Genomic DNA, 17,083 nt, shown 5'->3' with positions numbered 1-17,083 from the left:
TCTGCCTTTTAATTTGTTGACTTCCCACAAGGAGCCAGTGCCTATGAGTAAGGCAGAGCTTAGGTCAGCAGTTTGACTCTTTGCACCTTAATGTTGGGAGGCTTCATGAAGGGCATTAAGTCTTGTGTCCATTGATGCAGTGACTTTGTGCTGTGTTAACGGGGCATAAATGACTGAGTCTATATTCTGCTTTGTTCATCCTGGGACTTAATTTTATGAGAGAGAAATATAACAATGATTCAGTTTACGAGGTGACAAAAGAGCAAGGTAAAAAAGAATTAATTTCAATGTAATGGATTGAACTTCTTTTTTAAAAAAGCATAAAATCACTTAGCTAAAATATCAGCCTTTGGGAGAAGCTTCTCCCATCCTCCACAAATCCTGGCCTTCTGTAGTTGCAGCCAATGAGCAAAATCAAGTGTAAGGAATTTTGAGATACAAAATTTATATTGCAAAGGTGTCTTTAAATAATATTTATCTGTTATACACAGGAGTGCACTGCAAAGTTTTGCAAAGTGCATCTAATTGAAGAAATTATGAATAATTACAGAGAAATACAAAAATTGTTTCTTCTAAGTGAGTTTCTGCAAACTCAACATATATTCAGTGGAGCCAACATTATTGGTTATGCTGGAACTCTTTCACTGAATGAAAACTTCTGGGCAGATTTTCTCCAGCGATGTATTGAAACTACAAAGGTTGGATAATATAATTACATAGCGAAAGGTGAAAATGTGATCACACAATGTAGACCCCCATAGGGATATAACAGGGGAATTCAAGCTTGGACTTCAGCTCCTCCAGCATAAAATGCTTTGTCCCACTAAGGGCCCTCATACATGCTGTTCCCGTCTCTCTTCCCTTCAGTGTTCAAATGAACAGCTCCTTTTCATCTTTCAGGTCTGAGCTTAAATGTCATCACTTCAGAGAAGCCTTCCCAGTGGACCTCTGTGCAGGAGGCTTCCTCGCCCCCCTCACTATGATTCTCTACCCAGATTTCTTTGTTAGCTTTGATCATAATTTAATATTGTACATCTGTTTGTTTGCTTATGTGTTTGTTCTGTCTCCCACAATGGATTGCAAGACCCACCAGGCACAGGATGTTCACAACTGTTTTATTCCCTAAGGTATACTCAATGTCTCTAAGAGCACTTGAGATATAAATAGGTGGTCAGCAGATAAATTCATGTGAAAATGATAATTATGGCGTTGCCATCTCAGTGGAATCACAAATGAGACTGCTATCTCATTTGTGAGGCAGTTGGTGCTATCTCATCTGGTTATCTCATCTTCTGGTTATTCAGACTTAGGCAAGGAGCATCTTTTCTCAATGTTGTTAGCTTTATTTCAATTGTATTTTCCTGAAAGCCTATTGTGTCTACTTAGCTGGAAATGGGGTGAGGGGTGGGAGCACCCCACATGCATTTTGAGCACTATGATCTCACTGTGAGCAAGGCCTGGGTCTTACTCATAAATTTATCCCCAGCATTGAGCACAACATCTGGCACAGAACAGTTTCCCAGGAAGTGTTTGTCGAATTTAATGAAATTGAGATATTTGAAGAACTTTCTGCCTCCTCCTTGGAAGAAGGAAATTGAAGCAATTAAAATAATGCTCTCTGATTTTCTGTCAACCAAGTTTTATGGGGGTAGGAGTAATCTTCCTGGCAGATCATAAAAGATTGCACAGTTGAGTAAAGTATATGACAAAAACAGAATCAAAGCTACCTCCCTGAATATAGATTAAAGAGAAGTACTTATTACAGTGCTACAGAAGTGAATTTCCTCTGTGTCTGCCTCACTATGACCAGAAAATGTTTCATTCTATTTCTTTGAGATTCTAAATTGGAGAGCAATGTAAATATAAGGATGTAAATGGAAAGAGAAAAAAGCTTAAATACAGACATGTTCCTAGAATTCTGCGGGGGGACTTTTACATTGCTTCCTTACCTTTAGGATAGATTTTTCTTAAAAACAATAATAATAATTCAGGCTAGACCAACTCTGTTCATCTCCAAGAAAGCACTTGCAATTTTCTCCATGGTATTTTATCCCTTTCAGGAAATAATTTCTTATGTAGCTCAAAGAACTCATGCCATGCAAGGGAGAAACTTTGAAATAAAGATGAAGGCTTTATCAGTCCGTTCTCATACTGCTATAAAGACATACCTGAGACTGCGTGATTTATAAAGAAAAGAGATTTAATTCACTCACCATTCCACATGGATGGGAGGCCTCAGGAAACTTACAATCACGGCAGAAGGCAGAGGGGAAGCAAGGCGTGTCTTATTTGGTGGGAGGAGAGAGAGAGAACAAAGGGGAAAGTGCCACAGACTTAAACCATCAGATCTCATGAGAACTCACTATCATGAGAACAGAGAGGGGGAAATCCATCCTCATGATCCAGTCACCTCCCACCAGGTCCCTCCCCTGACACGTGGTGATTACAATTCAACATGAGATTTGGGTGGGGACACAGAGCCAAACCATGTTAAAGGCCATCCAGCATTCCATTCTTTACCTGGGAGCATTTCTTTTTTTGAATGATTCAGCAGCTGATCTTCAGCCTTCATTTCTAGGCTGGGCCTTTACTATTTTTATTTCTTTAGTTTTCTTTAGTTTACTATTCACCTAAACACATTCGTAATAAAATAATACTAACTAGCACTTATTTTTTGAGGTACTTGGGACTCTGACAACCTGGGATTCAGATCCTCAGCTCTAGCGCTTTCTAGCTTACTGACTAATTTGTGTATATCAGCTTCTTCATCTGCAAAATGAGGTAACAATAGCAGCTCTCGCATACTGAAGTTTACAGTGAGGGATTAAGTGAGATGCTGCCTCTGAAATGCTTTGCTCAATGCCTGCCTTATACACATTTGGGGAAAAATAACTATTTTGTTCTTTATTTATGGGTCAGTCACTGTGTTGGGTGCATTATATCTATTTATAAATAATTTTAATCAAACTACACAAACTTCAGGGAAAATATAGTTATTTTCATCTTACAGGTAAAGGAACTGAGGATCCGAGAGGTTGAGCAACCAGATTAGAGGGGTAGAAAGTCTTGAATTCAGAATTTTTGGATCTCAGTCTAGTGCTCTTTTTACTGTACTATAATACATTCTCTTTTGAAAAAAATCAATTAATGGAGACTTTATTTATTATTTTTTAAATTTTATTCTGTACCATGTATGATCACCTTAAATCTATGCATGTAGCCTTTCTCTGGAATTCTGTCAATTACTGAACATATTTTTGCTTTTGTATCTTAGCTCAGGAGACTGTTGTGTTTTTATGCGGATTTGGAACTTTAATACTTTTAATTCACCTCAGGATTGGCCTCATTCTTAAAGTGCATCACTGTGTTGATGCCTCATGTCCACCTTCTAATAGCCAGGAGGTCTTTTTTCTATCTTGTAGACCATCTCTTGCCTACAGCCCTCTATACAGATTCTAACTGATGTGGGTATAAATAAATGTTCAGTTGCAAACATTAGAAAACTCAATTCAAGATTGAGTCAAAAAAGAATTTTACTAACCATTTAGGTTAGGAAAATCTAGTGGTATGAAGTTTCAGGCACTAAGACATCCAAGTCAGAACTTGGGCTTCCTCTCTACATATCTTGGCCCTTGTTTGCTCTCTGTTTGCTTTACTGTCAGTCAGATTCTGTCTTAGTGGTGGTGGGATAGTTCAAAGAGCTCTAGGATCATAGCCTAGTCTGTTTGTAAGTTCAGCAGAAGGAAAAATGATCTTCTAAATTTCTGAGAAAAGTCCCAGAATTGAATCTCATTGGATTACAGTTGATCATGTGCCCATTTTGAATCAATCACTGTGACTAGAGGTTGCATTGCTCTAACTGGCCAACATGAGTCACCTGACCATCCTTAAGGTTTTACTTGAACCTAAGGTACTGTGAATAGAGGAAGGTAGATCCCCAGGGAAACTGGGTAACTCAGGGCAAATAGAACCTATTTGTCTATGATTATAACAACTGTTTCTATATATTTTCAAAACTTTAATCTGTGGGGTCATGGGTGTTTGCCCAATTCCCTCAAAATATTCTTCATTCTACTCCCACCGATGCAGCTGCTGGCTTCCAAGGTGACCCGTGTCCCTCACCTTGCTTTTCCCCCAACCCTTGCTCTGTTTAATGGTATTCCCTTTTTTGAGTTATTAAAGACCATTACTGGTCAATTAGCAAGATGTACTGTTCTCCAAAAGAAAATCAGATGTGTAGATCAGAGTAATACTAGGTGACAGTTGTGGGTGGATTTTTTTTTGGAATTTGTTACATGTATTTATCTTGGACTCTGTCCAAGGATCTTTAAAAAGTATTTGTGTAATAGTTGTATTTTTAAGGTGATCTTGCCAGAGCAAAGTAGGACCTTGGCCATTAAGTGAGGACAATCACCAGAGCAGTAAATCCTGCCAAAAATGCATGATGATGCAACAGAAGATGACCTCAGATCACTTTTCTCCTGCCCTTTGGCTCCCATAACTTCCGTTTCCTAGGGCTGGGTATTTTTTAATTTTTGTGTGCCATCTCTTGGGCCCTATGTTTCCTTTTTAATTTCACCTCTGGGTGTCTCTTAGTTTAAGCAGAGTAAAGGAGAAATCCAAAATCCCTAACCTTAGCCATTTCTTATCCAAGACTAGTCATTTACTTATTCCACCAATTCAGTAAGCAATTTCTAAATTTCTAGAAGCATCACGACCTTCTCCAGCCACATCCTGTGGTTAATAATATGGGCGTTAGCAATGGAGGGAGTCCCAGCTCTGTTGTTTATAACTATCCACATGACCTTGGATACATTACTTACCCTTTTTAAGTTTTTGCTTCTTTATTTGTGAGATGGGATTAATAACACTACCTCATAAGATTATTATAGAAATGAAGTGAGCTAATAAGGACTTCAGAGCTCCCAACACATGGTGAGCGTTAAGCAAATGTTAAGTATTATTATTATGACCTAACTCTTTCATATGCTTCAGTTCAAATTAGAATCTTTATGAAAACTCCACACTGTAGTGTCCATTTCACTGATGGAAGGTCAAAATCCCAGATGGAGGAGACGGCAAATAGAAGTGCTGGTTATTCATTCATTGATTCCATCAACAATTATTTATTGAACATGTGCACCCTACGGGGCATATTTGCCTACTTATAAGTATATAGCAAGGGACCATTATATCCTGTAGGTCTTGCAAAAGAAACACAAAACTGGATTCCTGTCATCAAGAAGCTTCCACTCCTGTGGAAAAGCCATAACAATCCGGGAAGGAATAATACAGAAACTAAGACTACCCATCATCAGAAGGTAGTATGCACACTGTATATTCTCAGGGGGTTCTAGAATGAGTATGAGCAGTGTCTGGCACATAGTAGACACCCCCAAAACACTGGTTGAAGGAATGAGTAATGAGTGAATCAGTGGGATGAGTGATGGTTATTGACAAGGACTCTTGACTTCAGTCCAGTTCACTCCCAGGCCTCTGCCTTTGCTAAGCACCAATAGACAGACTGCAGTGAGAGCCAAGATCATTGATCATGTTGACCATACACAAGGACACCTTAGGTTATAAAGAAATAGAACTAGCAACTCACCTCAATCCCCCTCATAGCCCAATCTGTGACCTCATGCAGGTGTGATCCCTCTAGGACTCACCTCCCTTCGTCTACACCCATGTGGTCCTCCCACAAAGACATAATGTCTTTCTGAAGCTGTCATTGAAATCTTCCTGCTTAAACCTCAAGTCCTTGAGATTGTCTGGGAGATTCCCTGCGGAGAATGCAAATTGTTTAATTCCCATGGAAATAGCTGCTACCCTGGGTATAGTGAATGGGTTCAACTGAATACTGCTAGGTACATAAAAGCTGGAACTTGTGACTAATAATGTGATTGCACTCTGGCAGTGGGTAAGGTGAGCATTTTCTGAAAAATCTCCCCATAAACATCATCATTATTTTACAGTACATGTCATTTCATAACACACACACAAATACACTCTCTAAATATGTTTATTTTGTTTTATTTGTTATTTCAATGAAAGTTTGCTTTATTTTATTGATCAGCTTAATTAGAAGCACTACATCTCATAAAATACAAATCTGTTTTACGTTTCTGAAATTAATGGTAAGACAAGATCTGATGTTACAGATTTGAAGCAAAGACTGTGTGGAAAGTGGGTATGGCAATAGAATCTGATGGCTTTACCTTTTTGGAAATTATTTAAGCATTTTGATCATTTTTAACATTTGCATACAGAAAATTCACCTTTTTGGTGTGTAGTTATGTATATTTTAACACATACAGAGATGTGTGTAACCACCAACACAAACAGGATGCAAAGCAGTTCTATCAGCTGAAAGCTGCCTCTTTGTAATCAAACCCTCCTCTATCCCCATCCCTGGCAGCCACTGGTCTTCTCTCCATCCCTATAATTTTTTTATTTTCTAGAATGGCATGTAAATGAAACCATACAGTAAGTAACCTTTTGAGACTGTTTTTCTTTTTCGCTTAGTATGGGGCATTTGAAATTTACCTGTGTTTTGCACCAATTAATAGTTCTTCGTTTTTATCACTAAGTGATATACCATTGTATAAATGTTATCACCATTTATTTATTCATTTATCCATTGAGGAATATTTGGGTATGTTTCCAGTTTGGGGCAATTATGAATAATACTTTTGTAAAAAAATGTATGTGCCAAGGTTTTATGTAAACATAAATTTTCATTTCTCTTGGATAATACCAAGAGATGGTAAGTGAGCCATATAGTAAGTGTACATTTGACTTTATATGAAAATGCCAAACTGCTGTCCAGAATGACTGTGCAATTTTGCATTCCTACCATCAATGTATGAGAGTTCCAGTTGCTCTGCATTCTTGCTCACACATGGGGTTGTCATGAATGCACATTTTAACCGTCCTAATAGGTATATTGTGGTATCTCTTAATTTGCATTGCTCTACTGAAGAATGTTGAGCATATTTTCATGTGTTTGCCATTGGTAAGTCTTCTAGGATAAAGCATCTGCTCAGATATTTTGCCTATTTTTTTAGTTGGGTTATTTATTTATTTTTTTGAGTTGTAAAAATTCTTTACAAATCCTGGATACAAGTCCTTTGCTTCCTCCTCTTCCCATTACTGGAAGAGATTGTATGGAATTGGTGTTATTCTTTCTAAAGTGTTTAGTAGAATTCATTAATGAAGATAGCTGGGACTGTAGTTTTCTTTTCTTGGAGGGCTTTCAACTATGAATTTAACATGCTTAATAAATATAGGACTATTCAGGTTATCTACTTCTCATTGAGTGAATTTTGTTAGTCTGTGTCTTTCATCCATTTTATCTAAATGGTCTAATTTATGTTCAGAGAGTCATTTGTAGTACTCCCTTATCTGTTTGTATCTGTGTAGTTCATAGTTGATATCCCATCTTTCATATCTAACATTGATAATGTATCTTCTCTCTCTAGTTTTTTGGTAAATCTACTGAGAAATTTATCAACTATATTGATCTTTTATAAAAACCAGCCTCTAATATTATTGGTCTTCTCTATTGTTTTATTTTTTCTTCAATTTCATTAATTTCTGTTTTTATATTTATCATTTTATTACTTGTGCTTGCTTTGGTTTTAGCTGGCTATTCTTTTTTCTTGATTCTTAAAGTGGAAGCTTAGATTACAGATTTCAGAACTTTATTATTTTCTAAAATAAGTGTTTTATGTATAAATTTTCTACTAAGCACTGCTTTAGCTGCAGCTCACAAATTTTGATATGTTGTATGCTCATTTGAATTCAATTCAAAATATTTTTAAATAATCCTTGAGACTTCCTTGTTGATCAATGAATTTCTCAAAGTGTGTTGCTTAATTTCCAAATAACTGGAAGCATTTTGGGTATCTTTCTGGCTATTAATCTAATTGATTCTGCTATGGTCAGAGAACATACTTTGTATAATTTCATTATCTTAAACATAATGAAGTTTGTTCTGTGACCCAGAATGTGATCTGTTTTGGTAAATGTTCCATATATACTTGAAAATAGTGTACATTATGTTGTTGTTTGGGTGGGATATTCCATAAATGTTCATAAGGTCAGGGTTTTTGATAATGTTGTTTAGGTTTTCTATATTCCATATTCTTACGGATTTTTTGTCTACTTGTGCTATAAATTACTAAAAGAAGAGAATTGAAGTCTCTAACTATAGTTCTGTATTTGTCTTTATCCTTTCAGTTCCATCAGCTATTGTTTCATCATTATTGAAGCTCTGTTATTAAGTATATACACATTTAAGGTTGTTATATCTTCTTGGTGAGCTGGCTCTTTTGTTATTATTATTATGTAATTTCTCTATTCCTGATAATTTCCTTTTTCTGAAGTCTATTTTGTCTAACAGACTTATATTAATATAAGTTTATATATTACTAATAATTATATTAATTTAGAGGCTCGTTTTCTTTTGATTAATCTTTTTATGGCAGGGGCTTTCCCATCCTTTTACTTTTAATTTATCAATAACATTGTGTTTGAAGTGAATTCTGTAACAGCATGTAGTTGGGTCTTCTTGTTGCTTTTTTATCCAATCCAACAATCTTCAGCTTTTAATTTATGTGTTTAGACCGTTTATATTTAGCTTAAGTATTAATATGGTTATATTTAGGTGTACCATTTTATTATCAGTTTTCTATTCTCTTCCTCTTTTCTGCCTTTCAGATTATTTGAAAATTTCTTGTCATTCCATTTTAGCTTATCTGTTGGCTTTTTTTACTATATTTTTGTTTTATAACTCATATAGCTGTTTCTTTAGGGATTACAATACACACACCTAGGTTTTCTCAGGCTACTTAGAGTTTACTATATCAACTAAAGTATATATACCTTACAACTGTATAAATTCCTTGCGCTTTACCCTTTATGCTGCAGTGGTCATATTATTGAATCTAAATATATTAAAAATGCTATCAGATATGTTATAGTTTTCACTTTCAACAGTCATACAAAAATATGAATGTTACACTGTTTTGCATGTCACCCTTTTATTAGGGCCATGCCAATCTTCTCTGTATGGTTTCTGTTTTAGAATATGTGCTGCCAAAGTGAGCACTTAATATGTTTTTAGAGTACTTTCCTGGTAAAAATTTGTTCAAAACTTGCACTACATTTGTGAAACTATGGGCTGGAAGTAGACATATAGTGTTTTTCTCTGGACAAAGCTGGAACTGACTCTAACCAATTATTCTTTAACATTAAAGGGTACAAAATAAAATCCTTTTATCTTGAGCTCTAAGGCATAATATGAAATTGAAAATAGAAAATATGCACAGAAATAGTTTATGGCCAAAGAAGAACTTTTTTTTGCAGCATGAAGCTTTATAATATCAAAACTATAAATTATCTGCAGGGATGTCCAAATGGGAGATATTTCCTATAAAATGTTCTTGAAAGGAATCTGTCCAATTTTCTAATAGCAGTAGGTATTTGGAGAAGTTAAAATGAAAGTTAACTCTGATAGGTTTGGGATTAAGGAAAGGGAAATCATACCACACGTTGTTTAGATCATAGTCAAGGAAATGATCTAAAATACGTGTAACACATTTTTCACTAAAACAAAAAACAAAAACCCTCAAGGCATTTTATGCATATAATTTTGTTTGCTACTACCACATTGCCATTATGAATATTGCCCATACTTCAATGCAGGGATGTTTTGAGTCTGTGCATCATGCAGTGAAGGCACCAGTCTCCCTCTGTAACCTTGGTCCTTCCCTAAAGTATGTAGTCATTGGCTCAGAATGTACAACTGCGAAGGTGACCGTTTCTCTAAAGGCTTTGGTGATGTAAGCCTGAAACCAAGCAGGAGGAAAGCAATTAAACATTACCTTCATTAAGCTGTAATGTACCAAGACGGTTGCACGTTAGGCTTGGTGACTGCTTTCTTCAGGAAGGAGGAATTTGCAACTAGAGTCCGTGGAGAAACAGCCTGCCATAAAGGGTAGTGAGGGTGCCTTTCCCTATTCTTTGCCTATCAGATGCCTGACCTTTCAGGAAGATTCAGCTAAAATGCCTTTGGCTCCATGAAGTCTTTTCCTCTCCTCACCCCAACCATGGTAAATAGCATCTTTACGTGACAGCTTGTATAGCTCCGTCATCTTCCCAATTCATGTGGCAGCCTTAGTTTTCCTTTCATATAACTATTATTCTGAAAGGGATTTTGATCTCTGTTAAGACCGTTAAAACTATGTCTTCATTTTCTCAAAGTGACTTCCATAGTGTGCACTAAGAAAAGCAGTTTACAGAGCAGTTGAGAGGACAGGCTCAAGTCTGTCTGGGTTTAAATCCTGACTTCACCATTTTCTAGCTGAATGACTAGGGGTAAGTTACTTAAATAATTCATGTCTCAGTTTCCCCACTTGTAAAATTGGGATCATTATACTATTTGTAAATATTATACAAGTTCAGACATGTAAAGTGCTCAACATTTTTGTCTAGCACATAATAAGTATTATTACTTATTTTTTATTAAGCAATGAATTTTTTAATAAAGCTATGAAACAAATACATGTTTTTAGTAAGGCAAGACAGAGCACAAACAGGATTAATTAAAGAGAAGCCAAAGAAGACAAAGAGAATTCCACCAGATTCTGGTGCAAAAGATTCAGTAACTATTTTTTAAAGAAATGAAGGGTGGGAATGTCTGTTGGTACAACTACTTTAGAAAACCTATGGCAGTGTACACATAAGGAGAGCATTCTCATACACTACAACTCAACAAGTCCACTCCTAAGTATACATCCAAGAGAAAAGTGTCTGTGAATCCAACCAAAAGATGTTTGATAGAATATTCATGACAGAGTAGTCATGATAGTTAACTACACAAATGTCCATCAACAGAAAATGAATAAATAAGTGTGAATGAAGTAAGATCAGAATGAAGTAAGATCAGAAAATAGAGGAAGAAATAGAAAGAAAATGAAAGAAAGGGGAAGAAAAATAAACAAACCCAGAAGGCTGAAAGGCATGGATCCTTCCCTGAGCCGAACCTGACCCGGTTGACTCACCCCTCTGCTCCAGGCGCCACCCCTGCCCTGCTCCTCCCCAGCAACCTACTCTCCTTTTGCCCAGGTCAAGGATGGCAAGTGCCCCTTTAGGTGGGGGTTCTGAGCATCGCTAAGACAGGAAGGGCTTTCCAAGTGGGTGACGCTGGTAGTGGAGTAACTCGGAGGAGCTGACGCTTTATTAAAGAAACAGAAGACTTGAGAGCCATCTCCTCTCTTCCTTCCCCTTCCCTTTTCCCCTTCCTCTTCCCCTTCCCCTTCTCCTCGACTCTCTCTCCCTCCCCCTCATTATCAGCCCCCAGGACATGTGGCTTTGCCAGGGCCAGCTCTGTCCCCGCCTCCTGCCCTGCCGGGTCTTGGGGCGGGGGCCGTGGCCCGGCCCAGGCCGGAGCTCCCGGGGTGTCCCCGCTGCGTCCCCGCCCGGCTGACCCCGCCCTGCAGCCGTCGGCTATTTTGGGCGCGTTGGCGGCGGCGGGATCGCTGACAGTCGCGGATCCTGTGACACCTCCGGGCAGCCCGGCACTTGTTGCTCCCAGGACCTGTTGTCGTCCCCTTAACCCGGCTTTCACCGTGGCCCCCTGCCTCCTCCCGGCTTCGCCCCTTTTCTTGTGAGCACCTGGGACACTGATCTTTCAGACCCCGCTGCCAGGGCTGGAGAAATAGATGGTTTTGTGAAAAATTAAACAGCGCCCTGAAGAAGGGCCCCGCTGGGCAGCGGCAGGAGCGCAGAGTGCTGGCCCGGGCGCTGCAGAGGTGGCGCCTCCCCGGCCCGGGACGGTGGCCCCGGGCGCCAACGGCATGACAGACTCGGCGACAGCTAACGGGGACGACAGGGACCCCGAGATCGAGCTCTTCGTGAAGGTAGGTCGGAGTCCAGGCTCCCGCCGCACCTGCCGCACCTGCCGCGTCTCCCGCCGGGCTCACGCACCAGAGCGCGGGGTGCACTGGACTTCGGACCCTCCCAGGAGGGCGGCGCGGAGCCCTGCGCTCCCCCGTGGCCTTTCCGCAGGCCAGCGCCCCGCTGCGAGGCTCCTGGGCGGAATGGAGGAAGGCAGGTTCCGGCAGGTGGCTATCTTCTCGGAGAGTTGACCTGCAGTTTGTCAACCCCCGCCCCCGCCTCCGCTGTCACCGCTGGGAGTCCGAGTCCAGAACCCTGCCCGGGCGCGATTCGGGCTGGTCCTGAAAGATGTCCCCAGGTGTCGGGATGCCGCAGAACCTGGCTGGACCCGTGAACCTTTCCTCTAAAACGGGAGGAGGGGAGGGATGGGAGAGAAACGTTATTGACACAATTATCTTTGGCAAAGCGAAAATGACATTTCGTAAAATTCCCTTTCTCTCTTTTGCTCAGAGATCCTAAAATAAAAGCCAAGGAGACAAAAGTGTTTTCTTGCTTGGTGACTTGCAAAGCAGAAAACAAGCTCTCCGTTCTCCGACGTTATAATTTTTGTCATAATCATAATTTTTCAAGGCAGTATCGAGGAAATGTTAGGCGTTTGGTAGTACGGAGAGCCTATCGTTCAACCTGATGCAGACAGGGATGAAGGAGCACAGTGCAAATTTAAATGAAGTTGCCTTGCTACCTGGACAGAAACTGCCTAATGTCAGAGCTGCTGTACTTTATTTGCAACCTGTAGGAGGAAGGATGGAGGCGAGGCCGCGGCGCCGTTTCCTGGTCCGCCGGTGTAAGGAGAAAGAAACATTTGATCAGCCCTTGGTGCAGACGCTGCAGAAGTAGGGAAACCTGAGGCTGCGGGAGAGTAGCCTCCAGGGCTGAGCAGAAACAGTCGCCAGGACTTGGGGGAGGGGAAGTTGGGGACTGCCTGGGCGCCAAGACCTTTCACAAAGGGGGAAAACTCTCCCAGTGCAAAGTTTCCCGAGAAATATGCAGATCTCTGAGAAGGGAAGAGTCACTGGCGCCTGTCAGGGGCCTCCTGGCAGAATTTAAAAGGCGTAAATATTCCCTGGAATTGGGAAAATGTTATTTTGCCCCAAAAACCCTTTCTACAAGCTAATTAAATAGATGTTTTGCAAAAAATATGCGATCTACATATACCGTGATAACAATCCACGGTCCTTGGTACTTTCTGACTCCTAAAATATATAAAAATGAACTGTGACTTACTTTACACTTGGTACATGATCTGTCTCCATTGTCCCAGGCTACCACAAAGGTGTGTTAAATTTCTTCTGCTGAATTTTACATTCTTTGTGTTTATTTTTCAAGCTTACACCTGACATTTAGTGACACTTGCTTTCTTCAGCCTGTTCTCTTCCCACTGTGGTCCCTGTCTGCTCCTTTGGTTTCTGGGACTCCTCCACCCCCGCCCCAGGCAGGATTTCCAGGTCCATTGGCAGACCCAGGTAATAAAGGAGGTCATGTCTCATCTGATGCTGGGCAATGTTGGACCTTAGGGCAGCGGCGGGCGGGGGGGGGGGGGTGTGTTCTGAACCCCATCATCCAGGCCTGGGGCCTAGAGAGTGAACAGGGAGAGCTTTAACAGAGTCTTGCTGCTCTCCTTGAAGAAAGCGATTCTAGGACTTACTCAGATTCCCTGAGAGTAGGGAGTTTCAAGGTGTCAAGTTCCTGAAAGATATTTGAAACACAAATTGGTTCTTTAGAGCCAAAGGAGCCCTTTGCCCCACTCCTAGGTGTGGAGACCGATTCTATCCGCACCTTTGGAACTTTCTTGTTGGCAGTGTTGGAGAGTCTCTCCATTTATATAAAAACCTTACTGCACAATTTGCAGCGTTCCCCAAAGAATTCTAAAATGATTGTGTTATCATTTGTTTTTTCCCTAAAGGAAATCAATCCATGAGAGCCAGGCTGGCCTTCATGGCTACCTCAAAAACCAGATTGATGGGGAGATCAAAACATCAAGTATGAAAGTTGTTTTGACCCCTCCCTCAACCCCATTTTTTTTTTTGAGCCTCTGGTTAGCAATTCTCATTTACAAGTAAATGGCACAAGTAAAGGCTAGAAATATTGTGAAATAAAGATGCTGCCCAGGCCTTACCTGAACTGTGTCATTTGAGGGAAGTGATGTCATTGTGGACAGAATCACACTCTTCCAAAGTTTGGAGCTTCTCTGAAGTACATGATTCCCCATGAAAAGAAAGGCCTTCTTGTTGATGGTGTCAGGTAACTGAAGCGCTTTCTGCACGGCAGAGTGGGTTGGTTTCTATGAAGACTTCCAAGCAGGGTGGGTCCCACCCAGTTATAGTCATGACTTGACCATTTTCAATACCCCCTTGGAAGGACCTCCCAACCTCTTGTTTCCACTGGGTATACCACTCTAAATCACAGTTACCCAGTGAGTTTCACAAGGACATGTAATTGTCTCCCATGTCAATTGATAGTCATTATCTCTTACTACTACTGCTGATAACGATGATAAGAAGAAGGAAAGATTGCAGCATATTAGGACATTAAAAGTATGTTCAAATACCTTATCTCATTTGATCCTCAGCAACTTTATAAGGTTTGATTCACTCATGTGAGAGATAAAGAAAACAAATAAACTGGATTCACGGGGACCTCATGAGACTCGCTGTCAGAGCACTTGATGAGCTGCAGTTTGCTCTTCTTATAACAGCCCAGGGAACTAAGAATGATGATTTCCCCTGTTCTGTTGAACAATACATGTGCTCACAGAGAGTAGGTGAAATGCCTAAAGGTAGACAGCAGATAGCATTCAGATCCAGTCCTCAAATCTAACAGTTTAGACTCTGAATTTCTTGCTCTTTTCCTAACACCTTTATGTCAGGCCTAGTACCTTATTTTACGAAGTTAAGCTTTCAAGTGTCATCATGATGACAATTATTTACGTTATTAATCCATTCTAATGTGTTCACAGAATGCTTCCAAGGAGACTAACCCATTTCTGCTATGTACTCCAAGTTTTCCCTTTTGGGGAACATTATAACAGTGGCTTTTAAGAGATTATTTGCCCACATTTTTAGTTTCTACAATAAGAAATGTTAGATCACATCAACTCTGATTCTAATGTTCCATAATACTTGTGGATGGGGCAGGGATTTGGAGACAGTATGTGAGTTCAAGTCTTGCCTCTGCTTCTAATTAGCTAAATGACCCTTAACAAATTATTTAACTTTCAGGAGACTCACTGGCCCCCTCTTAAAACAAGAGCATGTTATAAATAAGGAGACCATACAATTTATTGTCCAAACCTAGACATTTTTGAGAGTGAAAAGGGGATGATATCAGTAATTAGGCTGGAGCCACAGGTATAACCCAGGATAGTTTGGGAGCAAATCAGGACATGTGGTCACTCTGGTTATGAATATACTGTCATTGCAGATTTGCTGTGAGGATTCCAAGGGAGCATATAGGTGAAAACACGTTGTAAGTTGAAAATTGCTATAAACACACTGACTTGAATAATGTTATGAGTCCCACGGCAGACTGAACCTTTCTGGATGTGCACGTCCCTGATTTGCCTTGGGAAACAAAGGCTTGGCTCCTTCCTCACTTGCAGGGATATTTTGAGAGTAAATGAGATCATATGTAGCTTGGACTTTGATCATAAGGGGAGGACAACAGGCTAGAGATAATGGCAGTGAGTGTGGTTTATTGAAAGAAATAGAGCAAGGAAGTAAAAGCAAAACAGAAAGCAATGTGAAAAGACAAACACAGGATGTGCTGTGTAGGTTAGATCAAGGCATTCCACCCATTTTCACTGCTTCCTCCACTCCCAGTCTCACCCCTGGACCCCAGAAGTGACTATGATACAGACAAACTCGTCACGAATATCTCTTGCGCCAGGAACTGAGATTTCAACAGAAACCAGTGGTTCTCAGCCTTCGCTACCTATTCAAACCATTGAGAGAGATTTTAAAACTTCTGATGGCAGTTTGCTCCCCAAGGCGATTACATCAGTGTCTCTGTGTGTAGGACCCTGAAACAGTGTTTTCATATCCACTCTCAGGTGACCCCAGTGTGCAGCTCTGGTGGAGAGTCACTGAGTCATAATCAGAGGCAGGTCCAATAATAGGCAGCTTCTGCCACCGCTGACATAGGTGGCCTTGCTAATGCTGATTAAATGTCCAGAACTTCTAACAGCCTCAGGGCATCACAGTCAGGAGTGTTGTTGATAGAAATCTAGCATCCAATCGGTGCCCAGTTAACAGATGCTGACGAACTATTAAGCCCTATCCACAGGACTCCAGAACAATCGTGTATAGGGTTGGTCTAGTCAAATAATCATCAATTCAGCATGCGGGAAGTAAAACAGAGTCCTGCTAATTGTCTGATGGAAACGACTAGTTATTTCATTTATTGAGTGGCCCAAAAGGTTCTGAGTGATGCAGGGTGCAATACAAGTTGTGGTGACTCGTGGTGTGGTCATCTGACTTCCAGAACAGATAGGAGCAGATCTTGTGGTGTCGCCTCTATGTCCCTGAGCTGCTGTGACTGCCTGGTTACCTTGGGCAGCTTGCCTAAGCATGAGCTCACTAGGTTTTTAAAGTTCCCTTCATCATGTTAAGCTACTGTGTTTTTCTTTCCCACTATCTCCAGGTTTTGGTCTGTAGTCAATAATGCAATACACAGATTTGTCTGCCCTGCTATGGCAGTGAGTGCTTCTTCTCCTGGTAACATGTCCCTGGAGTGCTAGCCTCAAGGGTTGTGTGATGCATATCTGAAGTGCACCAAAGGGTGGTGGGAGTGAGAACTGGGTCTGCAGAGGCTGATGCCCACTGCTAGTAGTATCAGCTCCTGCCTCCTTGATGACTTGTGTTGTCTCTTTGGGCGTTTATTGGCCCCCTCCACACAAGACAAAGCGTCTGTCAATTTAGACAGTCAGTTAGGTCAAAAACTTCTCATTCTTGGTTCCCTTTGAGTTGTCAGCTGCTGGGCCCATGTTAATAGTGGCAAGAGACGTGGTGGAAGAGTGAGACTTTGGTGTCAGGCTGTGGTTCACCAGTGTGTTGGCCAGGATGGGCTGCCTGACCTCTCTGGACCACAAATTTTTTTTTTTTTTTTTTTTTTTTACCAGTGCTTT

The 17,083-nt window shown here is 40.6% G+C and overlaps 1 protein-coding gene across 3 annotated transcripts in view; it reads left to right on the top strand.

Annotated features, from left to right (window-relative positions):
* CLIC5 (chloride intracellular channel 5) overlaps positions 1 to 17,083 on the top strand; it is a 182,723-nt gene that overhangs the window by 52,112 nt on the left and 113,528 nt on the right. For 2 of the 3 annotated variants that reach the window (XM_011986851.1, XM_011986852.1), the window contains exon 1: positions 11,514 to 11,924. The exons of the other annotated variant lie outside the window; for it this stretch is intronic. In XM_011986851.1, the coding sequence (XP_011842241.1) occupies positions 11,862 to 11,924 (63 nt within the window). In that variant the 5' untranslated portion in view covers positions 11,514 to 11,861. Of the gene's footprint in view, positions 1 to 11,513; positions 11,925 to 17,083 lie in introns of those variants that run through there. 3 annotated transcript variants of the gene reach the window in all.

This window comes from Mandrillus leucophaeus, unplaced genomic scaffold, assembly GCF_000951045.1.
Source record: "Mandrillus leucophaeus isolate KB7577 unplaced genomic scaffold, Mleu.le_1.0 Scaffold3, whole genome shotgun sequence".
NCBI lineage: Eukaryota > Metazoa > Chordata > Mammalia > Primates > Cercopithecidae > Mandrillus > Mandrillus leucophaeus.
The sequence above is the reverse complement of the archived record's forward strand: the minus strand, read 5'-3'. Positions and strand labels throughout refer to the sequence as shown.